The 17,086-nt window shown below is 30.1% G+C and overlaps 2 protein-coding genes and 2 non-coding genes across 4 annotated transcripts; 2 read left to right on the top strand and 2 right to left on the bottom strand.

The window, feature by feature from the left end:
- Window positions 1-1,850: 1,850 nt before the first annotated feature.
- Window positions 1,851-1,944, bottom strand: Trnay-gua. The gene is made up of 2 exons: window positions 1,908-1,944; window positions 1,851-1,886 (listed from the first exon to the last, which is right to left on the bottom strand). It is a non-coding gene; the product is annotated as a tRNA-Tyr (tRNA).
- Window positions 1,945-3,192: 1,248 nt separating this feature from the next.
- On the bottom strand, window positions 3,193-3,265 carry Trnar-ucg. Its single transcript has one exon. It is a non-coding gene; the product is annotated as a tRNA-Arg (tRNA).
- Window positions 3,266-4,073: 808 nt separating this feature from the next.
- Window positions 4,074-6,014, top strand: LOC105194790 (COMM domain-containing protein 5). Its single transcript, XM_011159894.3, has 4 exons — window positions 4,074-4,253; window positions 4,411-4,603; window positions 4,783-4,929; window positions 5,015-6,014. Exons 1-4 carry the CDS (start codon window positions 4,154-4,156, stop codon window positions 5,196-5,198), a joined length of 624 nt encoding a protein of 207 aa, XP_011158196.2. The 5' UTR covers window positions 4,074-4,153; the 3' UTR covers window positions 5,199-6,014.
- Window positions 6,015-6,406: 392 nt separating this feature from the next.
- On the top strand, window positions 6,407-15,901 carry LOC105194789 (condensin complex subunit 1). The gene is made up of 20 exons (XM_011159893.3): window positions 6,407-6,778; window positions 6,915-7,049; window positions 7,274-7,452; window positions 7,517-7,656; window positions 8,014-8,095; window positions 8,162-8,224; window positions 8,301-8,534; window positions 8,700-9,032; window positions 9,107-9,296; window positions 9,389-9,714; window positions 9,788-10,180; window positions 11,041-11,285; window positions 11,374-11,494; window positions 11,574-12,040; window positions 12,128-12,382; window positions 12,589-12,861; window positions 12,943-13,085; window positions 13,230-13,559; window positions 14,501-14,578; window positions 15,428-15,901. Exons 1-20 carry the CDS (start codon window positions 6,664-6,666, stop codon window positions 15,574-15,576), a joined length of 4,251 nt encoding a protein of 1,416 aa, XP_011158195.1. The 5' UTR covers window positions 6,407-6,663; the 3' UTR covers window positions 15,577-15,901.
- Window positions 15,902-17,086: the final 1,185 nt, after the last annotated feature.

The raw sequence follows: 17,086 nt of genomic DNA on the forward strand, positions 1-17,086 counted from the left end.
GAATACCTAAAAAGTTGTTGAATCATGAAATGACTTGTTGCGTAATGAGACGTATTCCAGATAAATTCTACAATACGAACAATAAGGGAAGATGCGATGCAAACGACTTGCGTTGACTTTCTAATTTTCGTAGCACTTGTGTCTAGGTCAAATTTACGTGAAAAAAGGATTTAAAAATCTCGTCAATCTACGTGAGACACGAACAATATTTAGGCGCGGTCTCGTGTTGAGCTTAATTCACTTCGCTCTGATTAGACAAAAAGGAACGGCGCGCCCTAGCAGAGTTCCGATCCCCGAAATAGATAAATGGATAAGCATCAAATATGTACGACACAGAATCAATGACATGTTAAATAGTACGAGAAATTCAGAGAATTGATTTATTTATAAAAAAAACAAGCAGTTTTATCAAAATAAATGTTAATTTCTTCCTTGTATTTCTTTCAAATTTTCTTTACTGCGTGTAATAAGAAAGATCAATAATTTTTCTATCATTTCCGTATAACCAAGTCGTCAGTAATAAGTATGTAATTACCTATGTAATTACGTATATATAGGTTATTCCATTTAAATGGCACATTGAAATTTATCGGAAACTGTGAAAGAAATGGAAATATGTTTCAAATAAAAGCTGTACTAAGGTTTAAAAGGGGACAAATAAATTTTTTTAACATAATATAATTTCTCGGATTATTGTCATATAGAAATACTAAAGTAAAATTATTTAAAAAATCGATAATTTACGCAAGAATTTATACTTTATCATACCATATTTTGATATAAAATGTCTCGTAAACTATCAATTTTTCAATAATCTTAATACCTGTATATGCAAAATAATCAAAAAAATTATATGTAAATCATATCATTTCATTTAAGAAAATAATGATGATTCTCATATAATCTTCCCTAACATAATAGTAATAACCCCCATATAATAATAATTTTACTATTATTTTAAAATTATTGTACCATAATTTCTCTCCAAACCTCTTGTTATATTTAAAATTCTGTTTAACGTTTTTCAAAATACTTTCATGTATTTACTTTCATGTATTTACTATTTATATCAGATATCTAAAATATTTCAAACTTTTAAATGTCTACTTCTGTCTAATAGCCTGTCAACATAACATCTTCTAATTAAATTTTCATAAAAGAAATTCTGGATCCTTTATTCGCTTTTTTTTAAGAGACGTAAAATCAATACCTCATACGGAAAACCATGAAATCACTCTTCACGTGTGGATGATAAATGAAAGACTATTTTTAGTCTCCCGCCTCTTTTTGTTGTCCGTCTATTTATCTGTAAAAAAAATATCCTGTAAGCAATTTGGGTAATTATAATAAACAACTTTGCTTTTTATTTTGTATAATATAACGCAGAAATTAAACATTTAACAATAAATAAAACAGATATTTTATTTAATAACATTTAATAAATTATTTAATAAATAAAATAAATTATTTAATGAAGACAAATATGCACACTATTAGAAACAGTCAATTTTCAATTCATATAAGTTTAATAATAGTAATTATTAATATAAGTTTAAAAAGTATATCTTCTCAAAGATTTCACTTAAATAAAAATTTTTATGTTTAATACAAAAATTGATTTATAAAAATTTATTTTAATTTGATGAATATAAAAATCTGCACAGTAACATAAGTATAATATCTTTCTATAAAAATTACAATTATTTATATTTTTGTAAACACGATTTTGTAAACACTTTTAATAATTTTTGAAAATAATGAAATAAATTGTATTTAATTATTTCAAAGAATATTATCTTAATAAAATATATTTTACATAAAAAAAATCTCTAAAAAAAAAGTCAAAAGATTCCTTCGAGCCGGATTTGAACCAGCGACCTATGGATAACTGAACGTAATGATCCCAACTACAGTCCACCGCTCTACCAACTGAGCTATCGAAGGTTCTTGATGGGACTTGCCAAAGAATTCATCATATCATAGACCTTGAATGGGATCGTTATTTCAAAATTTTTTTAGGTATTAAAATATATTTGTCCAAAATAAAAAACAACTTATATAAATAATTTTGCTAAAATATTCATTTCGTATTGCTCGTTATTCTTTATGTATGTATCAACAAATATTTTAAATATATTACAACTTTGCTTCAAGTATTTTCGCAAGGCATTATTAAGATATTTAAGTTTACATAAACTATTATATAAAAATTTATACAAATATTCCATTATATTTCTTTAAAAAAGAAAATTATTTAAAAAGAAATTAGCTTTTTTTCTGCTGAAAAATAATAAAATTACTGTTCTAAAAACTCTAGTATCGCTCTTAATAATAGAATTAAAAATTATTTAATTGATTGGAAATATAGCCCATACGTTTTACAATCAATAAATTGTCAACGTAACATCGACAATTTTATAGTAGTAAATGAATCGCGACGACATTTCACCGTCGAGAATTCGGTTAGAATGATTTAAGGGCTACTGAATAACCAATAATGTTTCGAGAACCCTCGACCTTTCTTGATAATGTCATAGCATGCGACATTACGAATTTTCCTCCTTACGATCGTCATCACTTCATTGCTCTCAATACTGTTTACCATTATTCGAGAAAATATATCAAATTCATTTTGCATGTATAAGTGAAGTTGCTTGAATCAGGTGTCAGAAAATTCAAATATTCAAATAAAATATAAAAAACAAATTTATAAAATATATTGTACATAGTAATAAACAAAATAATGTACAATATAACAATAAAAAAAAAAAAATTTCGGTAAAATATAACACAATCTAAAAATAAACTAAGAATAAAAAATTTTAATATGTTTATATTTTACATTATTAATAAAAAAATTAAATATACATCCGACTACAGATTTTTAAAATATATAATTTTTAAAATATATAATTTTTCTCGTTCCATTTATTTTTTTAAATTTATTGTTTCAAACATAAATTGTGAGTTTTCAGTTCAAAGATTAAATTTACATCAACTTAATTTTAAATTAAGAAATTTTAGTTAACAAATGTTAAAAATAGCGAAAATATTCTTGTATTTTTAACTTCTTACGAGTCTTCATTATTAATAATAAAAAAATAGAATATAAAGTTTATAGAGCAATTTCGTAATGCGCATGAAACATATAGAACGTATTCAGAGTATCGCAGAAAAAAAATTAGTAGCCTGCGACCGTGACAGGACTCGAACCTGCAATCTTCGGATCCGAAGTCCGACGCCTTATCCATTAGGCCACACGGTCAGTTACAAGCAGTGACTTCAACTAAGTATTTCAGGGAATTTATATGATCTTCTTGTTGTATATTAAGCTTAAAATATTAAAAAATTAATATGATTTTGTGTATAAATACGAATGAGAGGGTCACATGGCGTGTTCCATAGTGCTGCAATTAATAATTTATCTTTTCTGATATTGCTATATAATGTATTCAAACGATCAATTATATACACAAATGATGTGTTTACTGTCAAATTTGAATTTTACAGCAAAGAATTTTTAACGAGCGCTTATAAGGAAGACTTTATGATATCTATCACATTACTGTTGATTAAAAATCATTGACACTAAATAAATTTTCGTGATCTCTTAGGACAGATGAAGAACGTTGACATTATCGACCGTTCAACACTCCTCTCACATAAGAATATAAAAAAAAATACAATGATGCACATTATTGAATTATAAACATGTATTCCAATTTATATGAAGCTGTATAAAAATAAAATTAAATAAATTTTTAATACCACATTAATCATAATCTAAATAAATAAAATTTGTTCAGATATTTACTCGGGAAATATCATATCGACAATAGAAAACATCCATAATTTTCATAATTACATTAATTCTGAATTTATGAAAATTTCGGTGCACTTAATGCTATGAATATTTTAAAATATTTTTTAATTAGTCATTTAGAAAAATTCTTTATTCTGATTGGTCAATCAAATGCTCCAAAGCATTTTTATAGCATCAAAAATGGACCACACCCAATATCTCGTCGATAATATAGTGCTTGTATCATTTTCTCTAGTCTCCGATAGAGGGCAATAAGTTCCATTTTAGAAATTTTTGGTTAAGTTATCAATTGAAAAACATCAAAGTTCCTTAAACATCATTGTAGCAAAAATGACATCTTCTCTTCAAACACAACTTTTTAGTGCTTTAGGGAACAAAACAAAATATCTTGCGGAATTGAAGAAAACATTCGCACGTCCATTAATACAACGTGAGTTCATTTTTCTTAAACATGAATTAAAAATATCTTAAATTAATATAAATAGAACAAAATAATAAATTTAATAATACATGAAATTTGTACAATAACAACAAGGATATATATCTAATTTATTTTATATGTATAATAATTGCTTAAAAATCTATAGTTGCAGTGAAAGCAATAGAACTGGAGCATATAGAAGAAGGTATACTAGAACGGATAAGTAAGAAATATAATATACCTGAAGACCTTGTAGACGAATATTATGCTGCTATTCTTACAATTTTGAAAATACATCTACGTTCACAATGTCACAACACTAAACCTGCAGAATTTAAGCAATGCTTGGAAGAACTGAAGTAAGTTTGTATGTATATATTTAGATATTTTATTTTATAGCTCGTAACAACATTTATATTTTTATGTAACAAATAATTTTGAATTAATATATTGGAAGTTAATAATACTTGAAATCATATGAAATTTTTCTGATTGAAAAATGTACTATATTTATAATTAGTTATTCTGTATGTTACAGACTGAATTCAGATTGTGTGGAGGACTTATCCTCTGTGATTTACGGTCCAAAACAAGCAGACCTACTATCAGGCTTAATTCAGAGAACAAAGTTTAATCCACAACTTGTATCTTGCAAATGGCGTGTAGATATCACTATCTCGTCTAAGTACGTTAGAATTTTGAAATGACATTTATCAGATAATATTTTAAAGTGAATGTGATCTTAACATATTTTTTTGTATATGTTGCAGTATATTAAACAGAGTGCTAGAGCCAAATATCACGATGGAATGGATTTTCAATACAGGCGAATGTGTAACGTTTGAATTATCTCTGGCAAAGTTTCACCAACTGAGGCATACTATAGCTACGATCCTTGTTGCATTGCAATCGTTGGAGCGGCACAGCATTTTTAAAACTATTCTGTCTAGTTGATAGTGATAACCATTATAGTTAATCTCATTACTAAGAAAAGGTTCCCAACTCGGAAATACAAAAAATTTTTTGAAACTTTGGCAATATATAGTGGATAGCTTGACGTAGAATATTTTTTTATTTGAATTTATCCTCAAAAAGTAAAATCAAACTTTCAAAAAATTCTTCTGATTTTTTGTTTTATATTATTCATTAACAAGAGATAGAACAAAATTTTATTAAAAAAATTTATTTTACTGATATTTATAGATTATCGTAAAATTATAAAATTTATCAAAATATAATTAGTAATAAAATAAAAATGAAAGATGGATCAATTTTTAGGGGTTGGTTTTACTCTGTCAAGATGACTTTGAACAGAGAGATAGTACCTATCAAGATATCCTCAATGTATTATCAAAGTTTCAAATTTTTTTAAATTTCGGAATTAAGACCTAGATTTCCTTGTAAGAGTAATTCTGCGAAACACCAGGATTTGCTCTATAATGATTTATCATTCTAAATATGAAAATTATAAGTGTTTACGTTTTTATTTGCTTAATTCATATATTATCACCCCTATAATAAACTGTTATTTGTTGTTGCTTTGATATCAAAATGAAGGACATTAAACATGATGTCTGATGTTACTTTGATATCAAAACGACAACAAATAACAGCAGTTTGCTAATGCATATATTGTATCATATTGTAAAAATTATTTACATTATTGTAATATTATAAATAACTCCAATTTTATCAATATGTTTTAACAATCTCCAGTATAATAATACAAGTATATTTTCGAATTAATAAAAACATTACCTTATAATGTTATTATAATTGTTTTTTTATTGAAAGCCTCTTTCACCAATCTTCGGTTACAGTCCATTTAACGTAAATTTACAGACGTTTCGAAGTATTTTTTAATTGTCTATTTGCAAAATTTATTGGTCCGGAATGAAACGTTTCAAAGCATTTGTTCCGTTAAAAAGACCGTAGCCCTCGTTAAGCTAACCAACAGGTTACTTTGGAATTGACCAATCTCACATTGCCTGTTATGTGAAATGACAAATGCGATTGGTCAATTCCAATAGACTTAGGTTGATTAGCTGAACGAAGATTGGTGAGAAAATTCAATTGCGTGCACTCTTTCTCAGCAGAGCTACCAAGCAGTCCTAGATGGTGCTTGAATAATTTTTAGCTAGTTGGCAGCATTGAATTTGAAAATGAGTCGGTACGAGTTCCTGCGCATTCCTTAGTTAGTTCTTGGTTAGAATTTTGATGTTTGGATAAACTCGACCCGGATAAAGTCGAAAATTCGGTACAAAGAAGAAAATAGAGAAAATATAAACAATAACAAGAGAGTGTTTTAATTAGACTATTTAAACAACAAGTGACGGATTATTTTTATATATTATAAAAATGATATAGCGTAGTAAAAAGAATTTTATACTGACATAGTTATATTCGAAACTACGTTAAAATGGTGAAAAATTTCGTGATTCCTTTGGTAAAGGATGAGCTTTTGACGTCACATGCTGGACAGTATTCCGTTGAAGAGATTACACCATTACGGTCAATATCACAGGCCCTGGATGGTAATAAATCTTATTTCAAATTATTTACAACCAGTTATTTTTGTTCATGTTGTATATATGTTATTAGTAACATGTAAGTGAGCAGAGCAATAGTTGTAATATAATAGTTTATAACTATTTTAATTTGCACATGCAGGTACACGATCAGAATTACAAGCAAATGGTGCACACTTTATTCTGAATCACTTTGATATATTTTTCTCCTTCGTTGTTCATGGCAATAAAGTGGAGCTCGACATTTGTTTACGTGCTTTCAACAGAATCCACAAAGGTAATTTTCTTTGTGAAAATTTCAGTTGTGTTACAAATGATGCATTATGTTTTGCAATTATGTTTTGCATCTTTGATGATCCATAGATTATTGTTTATGTGATGTAGTAAAATATAGTTTATATTATATACATGTAATATAGATTATTTCTACTTTACACATAAATAAATGATCAACCTTGATGTAAATTACCTTACATAGATTTGTACATATGTAACTTTCAGCTGTGGAGACACTTGTGGATGACCTGGAAAAAATATTTGATCATGGCAAAAATATTACAGAGGAAGAGGACAGAGAAACATATTTATGCATGAACAATATGTTCGCATATTTATTTTCATGGTTTATCTGTCATATAGAAGAACAAATAAAAATTGCAAGCGAGGCTAATGTTGGAAAGGTAAAACTTATTTGCACTATTACATATTACAAAGTTATATGGATGAAAATGTAGTCTTTTGTAGCGTAAGAAAAACACAAAATCAGATATTGAAGAAGAATGGGAACAATCTAGACAAAAAGCTTTGGAACTTCTATATCGTTGGCTGCAGGTACCATTATATAAAATTTGGAGACCCCCTATTGTCGATAATTCATTTGTAATGTAAGTAATATAGCAGTAATTAAATTATTAATTAATCCTAATTAATATTTGTTCTAAATCCTCTTTAATTGATGTTTATGAGTTTAATGTACCTGACAAATTTTAAATTAATGTATCTTAAAGTTAAGATAATTAAACTTTTTTTTTTCATTTTAAAAGTTAAATCTAAGGAATAAAATTAGATAACTTGAAACTATGTAAGATGGTAAAAAACATTTGTTATAAACAATTTTTCACAATGCTATCTGAAGATTCAGCATGTAATTGAAAAAAATAACCACTGCTCCACAAACACTAATTAGGATTAAGTTAATTCTAAAATAATCTCTTATAACTAATTTATATCTATACTTACAGGACTTTAGCACAGATATGTTATAAGATATTAGAACAGAGTAGGGATTCTAAGCAAAAACACACAAGACAAACTATATTTGAGGTATTGTCATATACATTTGCATGTATGTAAATCCTACTATATTTAATTGCCATTTTCTTGTTACAGATTCTAGGAACTTTGATTAAAAAGTACAATCAAGGAATAACTTGCGTGGTCAGAATTGTTCAGGTATACTTATTTGAATAAATTATTTCCATTTCAATTTCTATATTAAAATATATAAAATACATTTATAATGTTGCAGTTGGTGAAATTGTACGACACACTGGCGATACCCATTGCAGCTGGCGTGGTACATATGGTGACTGATTGCGGCTGCAATGGTTTGATAAAAGAGGTGATGAATGAGATTGGGCAAAGCGAAATTAGCGAAACAGATAACCGCAACACATCCATATTTCTCGAGAATATTGCGATTTCACAGCCTAATCTCATTATTCCTATTCTTGATGATATCACAGATTACCTATCAAATGAGGTATGTTTTCATTATACAATTCTCATGCTATTGGTTGAATTATTTATACAAGAAAATATTAATTTATATATGCTTCAAGAATTATTAAAATATTAAATTATATATCCTTAAGATTGCTTTAAGTTAATGGAAATTAATGTAAGAATTTTATTGAAAATTCAATAGTTTTATACAATGAGAAATTGTGTAATTGGAGTCTTGGGTGTTGTGGTGCAAAAAGCACTGACCGGCGAAGATCTCACGGATGAACAGAAAGAGCAACGCGATGAATGTCTGGACAATTTGGAAGAACATATCTTGGATTGTAATGCTTACGTGAGATCAAAGGTGCTTCAGACTTGGCAGCATTTGTGCTGCGAAGGCGCTGTGCCTTTAGCAAGACACGGGAAGCTTTTAGCTTGTACCGCACTACGATTAGAAGATAAGAGCGCAAACGTTCGTAAACAGGCTCTTCAATTGTTGCGTACTCTGTTGCAAAGTAATCCTTTCGCCGGCAAGGTATGCGAAATTCGAAAATTAAATATTTTGTTTGTTCACAACTAAACTGACTTTTGGCTTATGTATTTTTGCAGTTAAATTGCGTTGAACTCTCTAATTCATTGGAAAAGGAAACAGCAAAATTACGAGAACTGCAAACTCACATTGTGAGTGTTAGTGGACGTGATCATGAGCAAAGATTCGAATTTTGGACTGACTTAGAACCAGACATTAAGGCAGCAATAAAGGAAGTTCTAAAAACTAATGAAGCGCAATGTACAGATGGTTAGTATTATAAATTGTTCATATTATTTCTTGTCAACGAGTTATTTGCTGGCAAAACATAAGTTTATGAATAAATTTTTTTACAAATATAGAAGATGAGAATACACAAGAGAATATTGATCCAAATCATGCGTTCGAGCATGTAAGACAATTATTATTAAACCGAAAAGTTACTGAAGCAGTGACATACCTGTGGAAGACGTGTACGAAGTTGGAGGGAGCTCCTGAAATTAACAATCTTCCTGCTACAACAAAAGAGGAATGTTTATTTGCTTTTTTACTTAAGATTTTTGTACAGTCAGAGGCTAACTCGACAGAGGATAAAGACAAAGATGTAAACGACGCAGAAAAATCAGAGCAAGATGACAACAAGAAAGAAGAATTAAGATTACGAAAGCGCGTTATAAATTACTTAAAAGTATGCAACATAAAAATGAATATTGCCATCTTTTTGAATTATTCATTGTGATTATACATTTTTTTTCTTGCAGAATTGTTTGGAGTTTGCGTCCGAGTTAGAGAAAGCGATACCGATGGCGGAAAGATTGTTGTTTTCCACATGTGCTGGCGATGCCGTTGAATCGTGCACATTTTTAGGCACTGCCTTCCAATTCAAAGTAACTGGAGCAGCCAACTCAATGCACGAGGCACTGTTTCAAGTGTTCCATCGGGATCAATCTGTGCGTAATAACGTCGCCGCGGTGTACAAGGAGATTTATCTCAATACGAATAACGACAAACTATCACTCCGTCAAATAGCTGTTACTCGTGCAAATCGTCTGATCGAATTGCTGAAGGAGTTGAAGCCTGGTCAGAGCCCAGCTTTGACTCTGCTGATAGTGACATGGCATGAGAATGGAGAAATAAACAGTGAATTGCTACAGGTAAATATATTCAGTAGTTGAAATTTAGGAAACGGGTTGCCTAACTGCTGCTTTTTCATTTACAATTTTCACAATCTCTAATTAACTTTATACAAAACTACAGGTGATAGACAAAAAAAATGAACATAACTCCTGAGAAATATATTCCTTATTTTATTAATAAGAAGTTGACTCATTATTTGTCTTTAATACAGATTTTATCCTTATTTGGATTAAGAATAAAATCATACAATACTTAAATAGTTATTAATTATAGCATTCTTCTAGCATAACGATAGATATTTGCAAAACGCCATATGTCTAAAATCGATTATTTTACAGAGAGAACAAAAAATCGTTTTTAAATAACATTACATTACATTTACGATTATCGTTCAAGTCAGTCTTGGACTTAATGGAGGGAGAAATTATATTAAGAAATAGATGTCATTTTCATTTTCATAAATGTATTCTGTTATAACATAAAAATTGCAAGATTTGCCTTGAACGTCTCTTATATTACACTCGTTACTGGAGCGCTCCACGATCGTGTTATAACATCATCAAAGAATCCAAGGGATCTAGGATAATCTACTGAATACAATGATACCAAAAACGCGATTTTGTTTTGCATACTATCGATAACATCTTTTAAGAGATATTGAAAGAGAAAATTTGTTTTTTATTCTACTCTTCCAAACTGCTCACAAAAGTTTAATGATATTTAAGTCAGGCAATTACACTGGCTGGGAAAAATGATTAAAGAACAGAAAACAATTTTGAAAAATAATGGGAAAAGCATTTTTCTTCCAGTACTTAGTGTTTTAAAGACCAATTTAAAATATATTTTAATGAATGTTGTATATATAATGAATGTTTAGGTATTATGGGAAAAGTTCTCCATGAAGTATCCAGATACATCGCCAATAGATAGCAGAGCCGCATTAATGATAATAACGATGATAGCTCAGGCGAACTCCAATATAGCGACCGATAATCTGGACGTCTTAATAAAGATAGGATTAGGTCCGCGTGCGAAAGACGATCTTCTTTTGGCGCGAGATACTTGCAGAATTTTGTTAAAATTGAAACAAACTAGCAAAGACGTCGATAAACCACCTCTAAGGTACGCTTTCAAAGTGATGAAATTATTTCGAAAAATAATTCGAAATTTTTTGGCAAATTATTAATTAAAAACAAATTTTTTCATGCAGGTATCCTAACAATCATGACATATTCAAAGAGATTTTGACATTATTAATGGATTTTTTTATCAGCGCGGAGGAGAACGCTTATATTTCTTTCGCGACAGATGCACTTAATGCTATATATCATGTGAGTGCGATTATTGTGTGTTAATTAAATACAACTGAAATGAAAGCATTGCACTGACAGAATTTTACTTTAATTGCAGTTAGCGAATCAACCTCACAAGTTGATGAAGGAATTATTAATGAACATAATCGAGAAGGGTCAATTTATGAAAAAAGATACGAACGAGGTGCCAGATGTGTCGAGCACTGCGCTCTCCAAATTGCTTTACATAATTGGACACATTGCTATTAAAGAGTTAGTTCACCTGGATGTGTCCATTTACAAGGAACTAAAGCGAAGAAACACGCTACGAGAGATGCAAGGTAAAAAAAAGAAACAGAAAAGCGCGGTTTCAACGCCAGATATTAGACCTAGATTGGCGAACCCGTCACTCTCGAAAAACGCAAATGTGCGACGAGTTTCTCGAGTTAAGGAAACCTCGATGCTCAGTGAGGATAATGGTGAAGAAGCCTTAGAGGGTGCGATAGATGACGCCGAGGCGGAGTTTGTGAGTGGTGCACTCGAACATGAAATTGTTACTGGGGATGGCTTACTCGTGAAATTTGTGTATGTATTTAAATATTGAAAATTGCAAGAACTTAAACTTGCTGTATTATTAAATATCGCAATTAACGTGTGCGCGATTATTTACAGTCCGCTGATATTGGATGTATGCCAGTATCCCGAAAAATATAAAAACGAAAACGTACAGGCTGCAGGTTCGCTCGCACTCAGCAAAATGATGACAGTGAGCTCCGAATTTTGCGAACAATCTTTGCAACTTTTGATCACCATATTGGAACGAACGCCGTATCCCGGGATCCGATCAAATATGCTAATCGGATTAAGTGATCTCGCTACTAGATTCCCTAATCAGGTGGAACCATGGTCGAAATACATCTATGGCAGGTAAATTAATTTCTATGCATCAAATTTTAATATTTAAAATCAATATTCTAGGATTAATATTGATAATTATATTTTACATGATATTTTTAAAGTCGGTTTTTTTCTAAATTTTGTGTATAAAACACATTGTTTTATTTCTTATAAAAAAAAGCAAAAAATTGAAGACTTACTATATAGTATTATTATGTTAATGTTTATTTTTATAGACTTCGAGATGAGGATGTGAATGTGCGTAGGACATGTGTTCGTATGTTGTCAAATCTGATAATGAGAGAAATGATACGCGTGAAAGGACAGGTTTCAGAATTAGCCCTTTGCGTCATCGATGAGGATGAACAGATACGTCGGGATACGAAGGAATTCTTTGTTCAACTTTCTCAAAAAGGCAACGCCTTATACAATATAATTCCAGATATATTGTCGCGCTTAGCGGATCCTCAATTAAATCTCCAGGAGAAACATTTCCAGGAAACCATTAAGTAAGTATTATTAATACCATTAGTTCATTATTTTCACTATAGGAAATGTAAACGTTTTATAAACGTTATTGTAATTTGCAGATATATTCTTGGCCTGTTGCAAAAAGAGAAGCAAATCGATACAATAATTGATAAGATTTGTGTTAGATTTAAGTTAGCCGCCACAGAGAGACAGTGGCGTGATCTTTCCTATTGCATGTCACTTTTACAATTCAGTGGAAAAAGTAAGTAAAATAATTTATGCTTAATTACGTGTGAAGACAGATTTCGGAATTAGTTTTTTTACGTTATCGATGAGGACGAACAATTACGTCGGGATATGAAGAAACTTATCAAAAGAGAATAATCTAGTTCTATGTTTCTGAAAGGTATACGACGACTCATCGAAAGCTTGCCGTTATTGAAAGAAAAGATTCATTACAAACCCGTATTAACGGCTTTGCAAAATATAATCGAGCAAACGAAGAAAAAGGCGGAAGCGAAGAATGTTTGTATAGAATTGGAAGAGAAAATACAAGAACTTCTAGAGACTAAAGAAGATGACAAAATGGCAGATAAGGATTTGATGCCACCACCATCTATCGTACCGAGAAACAAGAAAAATGTCCGTCGAAGCAGACGTAAAAGCACGAGCGATGAAGACGAAGACGATAGCTCCGATGACTCTGAGGAAGATGCAGATAATGTACCTATAAAAAGTAAGTGTAAAATCGATCTTGTTTTTTTTATATATTATGTATGTTTATGTAATTATAAACATACATGTACAAATATACAGACACATATAATATGTTACATTACATAACTACACAATAGAAATATTTTAGATATTGTAAACGTCTAACTCTTCGAGAATAAATTCAACAACCGAAAATTAAAGAGTAAATTTAAAGAGTAATAATGAAATAAAACGATAAAATAAGAAAATCAAAGATAACAAAAGTGTGTGCTAATGAATTAAGACGATAAAATAAGACAAAAATAAAAAGTAACAAAATTGCGATTAAGGTTTCATTTTTAAATTATAAATGTTTAAATATTTATGTACTTTAAGCACTCTTTACGTAAATATTTAAATTCAGGATTACAAAATCAAGAATAAAGAATTTCAATAGATATTTCTTTTTTGAATTATAATGTCTAAAAATTCCAGTGATAATTTCAAAAGGATTGCATAAAGTGAGAAATATATGTATGTATATATGTATGTGTGTGCGTGCGCGCGTGCGCGCGCGCGCGCGTGTGTGTGTGTGTGTATAATAAAATTAATTTCCAGGTGAAGATTAAAATCCGAATTCATAATCGTCTTCAGATCTCAAGATCAATCTATCTTGCGTAGTAAAACAATCTATCTTGCGTAGTAAAACATAATATGCGACAAAGATAGACTAATCTTGAGATCCGAGGAACGACTATCCAAACCTAAAATTTTTGCATATCTTTAATATATTATGTTATTATAATATTACAACTAAATTTATAGCTCTTAGTTTGTATTTCTTACAGCTATATAATTTTCTTATAAATATTCTGTGAAAATTGATTTAATTGATAATGTAAATAATGTATACAATTATTACTTGCGAAGTAGTAGAAATAATAAAATAATGAGCAATACAAATTTATTATTTTCTTACAGGCAAAAGAAGAGAGCGTGCAGAGGAAAATAAAAAGACGGCAGTTAGTAATAGCAGTGCTTCACCGTCACTAAAACGAGGTAAAATCAAAAAAAGATTTGCGAGAAACTCCACAGACAGAAAAGAGAAGTTCAACTTGATTATGTAAATAATTTGTATGTATAGTAATTCCATAAAGAAAAAATTGCGATCAAGGCTTCGTTTTTTAAATTATAAATGTTTAAATATTTCTGTACTTTAAATACTTTTTACGTGAATATTTAAATTCAGAATTACAAAGTCAAGAATAACAAAATTTGAGTAACGAATTTCGATAGATATTTTTTTTAATTATAATATCTAAAAATTCACGTGATAGTTTCAAGAGGATTGCATAAAATGAGAAAAATTGGGAAACTCGGAAAATAAGTTCTACACGCACCTCTCGGAAAAAAAACATCAATTATTTGAACACGCGCGCGCGCACACACGCACGCACACAGACACACGGAGGAGGGAGGAGGAGAGAGAGGGGGGGATTATTATTATTATCATTATTATTATTATTATTATTATTATTATTATTATGAAATTTCTAGGTGAATATTAAAATCTGAATTCATAATCGTTCCTCAGATCTCAAGATCAATCTGTCTTGCGTATAGTAAAATATAGTATGCGACAAAGATAGGCTAATCTTAAGATATGAGGAATGACTATGAATCCAGACCTAAAACTTTTGCATATCTTTAATATATTATGTGATTATTATATTACAACCAAGTTTGTAGGTCTTAGTTTTTATTTCTTACAGCTATAATATAATTTTCTTATAAACATTCTGTGAAAATTGATTTAATTGATAATGTAAATAGTGTGTGCAATTATTATTTGCAAAGTTACAGAAATGATAAAATAATGAGCAATACAAATTTATTGTTTTCTTACAGGCAAAGGAAGAGAGCGTACAGAGGAAAATAAAAAGACGGCAGTTAGTAATAGCAGTGCTCCACCGTCGCCAAAACGAAGTAAAATCAAAAAACATTTGCAAAAAACTCTACAGACAGAAAAAAAAAGTTCAACTCGATTACGTAAATAATTTGTATATAAAGTAACTTTATAAAGAAATATAATTTATATGAATTAATGTTTTGTATAATAATAATAACAATAGTGTTACAAAGTAAATATTAAGTGCATTATATACATAAAATATAAGCAACATTCAAGATGCACTCTCTAAATCTCGTAGAGCAAAAACTTGCACTCGAAAATTACACAAGTTTAATTTTTACTCTAGTGACGTTTCATTCCAAGATTAAGAAAACACTTGATACCTTACATATTTACTTGTATTACTTTAGGCTTAATTAAAAATACAATTTAACAAAAATTTTAATATAGAAAGATATGAGCCTTATAAATGAAATGATTTTCTTATATTTGTTAATATAAATATGTTATATAAATATATTATATAAGACTTAAATTTGAGTAAAAATATTAAAAAGAAAAAAGCTTAAGTGTTAGTTTTATACAAAATAATTACTAGATACAGTGTTAATAAGAGTAATTACACTTCAATTAATTTAGTAGATCTGAAGGCGTGGGTGTGTGGTTGCTTCTTATCTTTAAATTCAATCATTAAAGTACTAATTAGCCATTTTAGTGACCAATTCTGAATGCATTCAATAACTATGTTCTACAAAAAAAAAAATCTTTACATCCATTGACATGATGTACTGAACGGAATATTCCGCAAAAATTTATGATTTTTTTATCTTGAGATCTAGAAAGGGAACATAAGAGTATAGGGAGTCACAGATCTTTAGTTCCATTATTGCGAATGCCGAAAAATTCTCGATTCGAAAACAATGCCAAAACAATCCAATATAATTAATATGATAATCTAAGAAATTGTTCCGATCGTAATTCATTTTGAACAATTCCATAATACGTGCCCCCCAATAGGCTCAATATTCCTCGAAAAACACATCGTCCAACTGTTGGCACACCTGGCGAAAAAAGCGCGCGTACACAAATATGTCAACTTCAAATCGTTCCTATTATAAACCGCTTTCACACAACCGATTGATTCGTCCCACCGACGATAATTTATGCAATCGGAACGAAGCACGAACAATGAATCTTTGGGGCGAATAAATAGTAGATACAAATATGAATTGACTCACCGTTCACCGCTGGCCGCTCCGTCCGACTTCATCTCGGCCGCGCCTCTCGAACATTCGAGATAAAAGATCCTCCCGACGATCTTCCTCCTTCTCTTGCTTCAGACTTTGCACGAACGCGCGATACTTCGCTTTCAACATTCACACTTGGCACGAACACGCGACACATCGTTCTCGGCAATCTCGGGACTTCCCGTATTCATCGTGTGTCGGAAACTCGAGATACGAGGTAACGAAGAGGATGCGAAACACAATTGAACGCCACACGACTTCACATCATGCATCGTATCCGACATAACAGATGTTGGTACGAACGCCCGACACGGTAATCACAAATAGTTCGTTTTCGTCAAAAACTCGTATGGGACGACGAAGATGCGAGTCGAAATGCGTCGCGTAAAGACGTCGCTGCCTGACCGT

This window comes from Solenopsis invicta, chromosome 1 (assembly GCF_016802725.1).
Source record: "Solenopsis invicta isolate M01_SB chromosome 1, UNIL_Sinv_3.0, whole genome shotgun sequence".
NCBI lineage: Eukaryota > Metazoa > Arthropoda > Insecta > Hymenoptera > Formicidae > Solenopsis > Solenopsis invicta.

Excerpts from the sequence above, each read along its gene's own strand:
- LOC105194789 (XM_011159893.3), top strand. The coding sequence starts at position 6,664 with ATGGTGAAAAATTTCGTGATTCCTTTGGTAAAGGATGAGCTTTTGACG. Across the intron at positions 11,495-11,573 it reads CACTTAATGCTATATATCAT|TTAGCGAATCAACCTCACAA; the intron begins GTGAGTGCGATT and ends CTTTAATTGCAG. Across the intron at positions 14,579-15,427 it reads TTCACCGTCACTAAAACGAG|GCAAAGGAAGAGAGCGTACA; the intron begins GTAAAATCAAAA and ends GTTTTCTTACAG.
- LOC105194790 (XM_011159894.3), top strand. The coding sequence starts at position 4,154 with ATGACATCTTCTCTTCAAACACAACTTTTTAGTGCTTTAGGGAACAAA. Across the intron at positions 4,254-4,410 it reads CGCACGTCCATTAATACAAC|TTGCAGTGAAAGCAATAGAA; the intron begins GTGAGTTCATTT and ends AAAAATCTATAG. Across the intron at positions 4,930-5,014 it reads GATATCACTATCTCGTCTAA|TATATTAAACAGAGTGCTAG; the intron begins GTACGTTAGAAT and ends TATATGTTGCAG.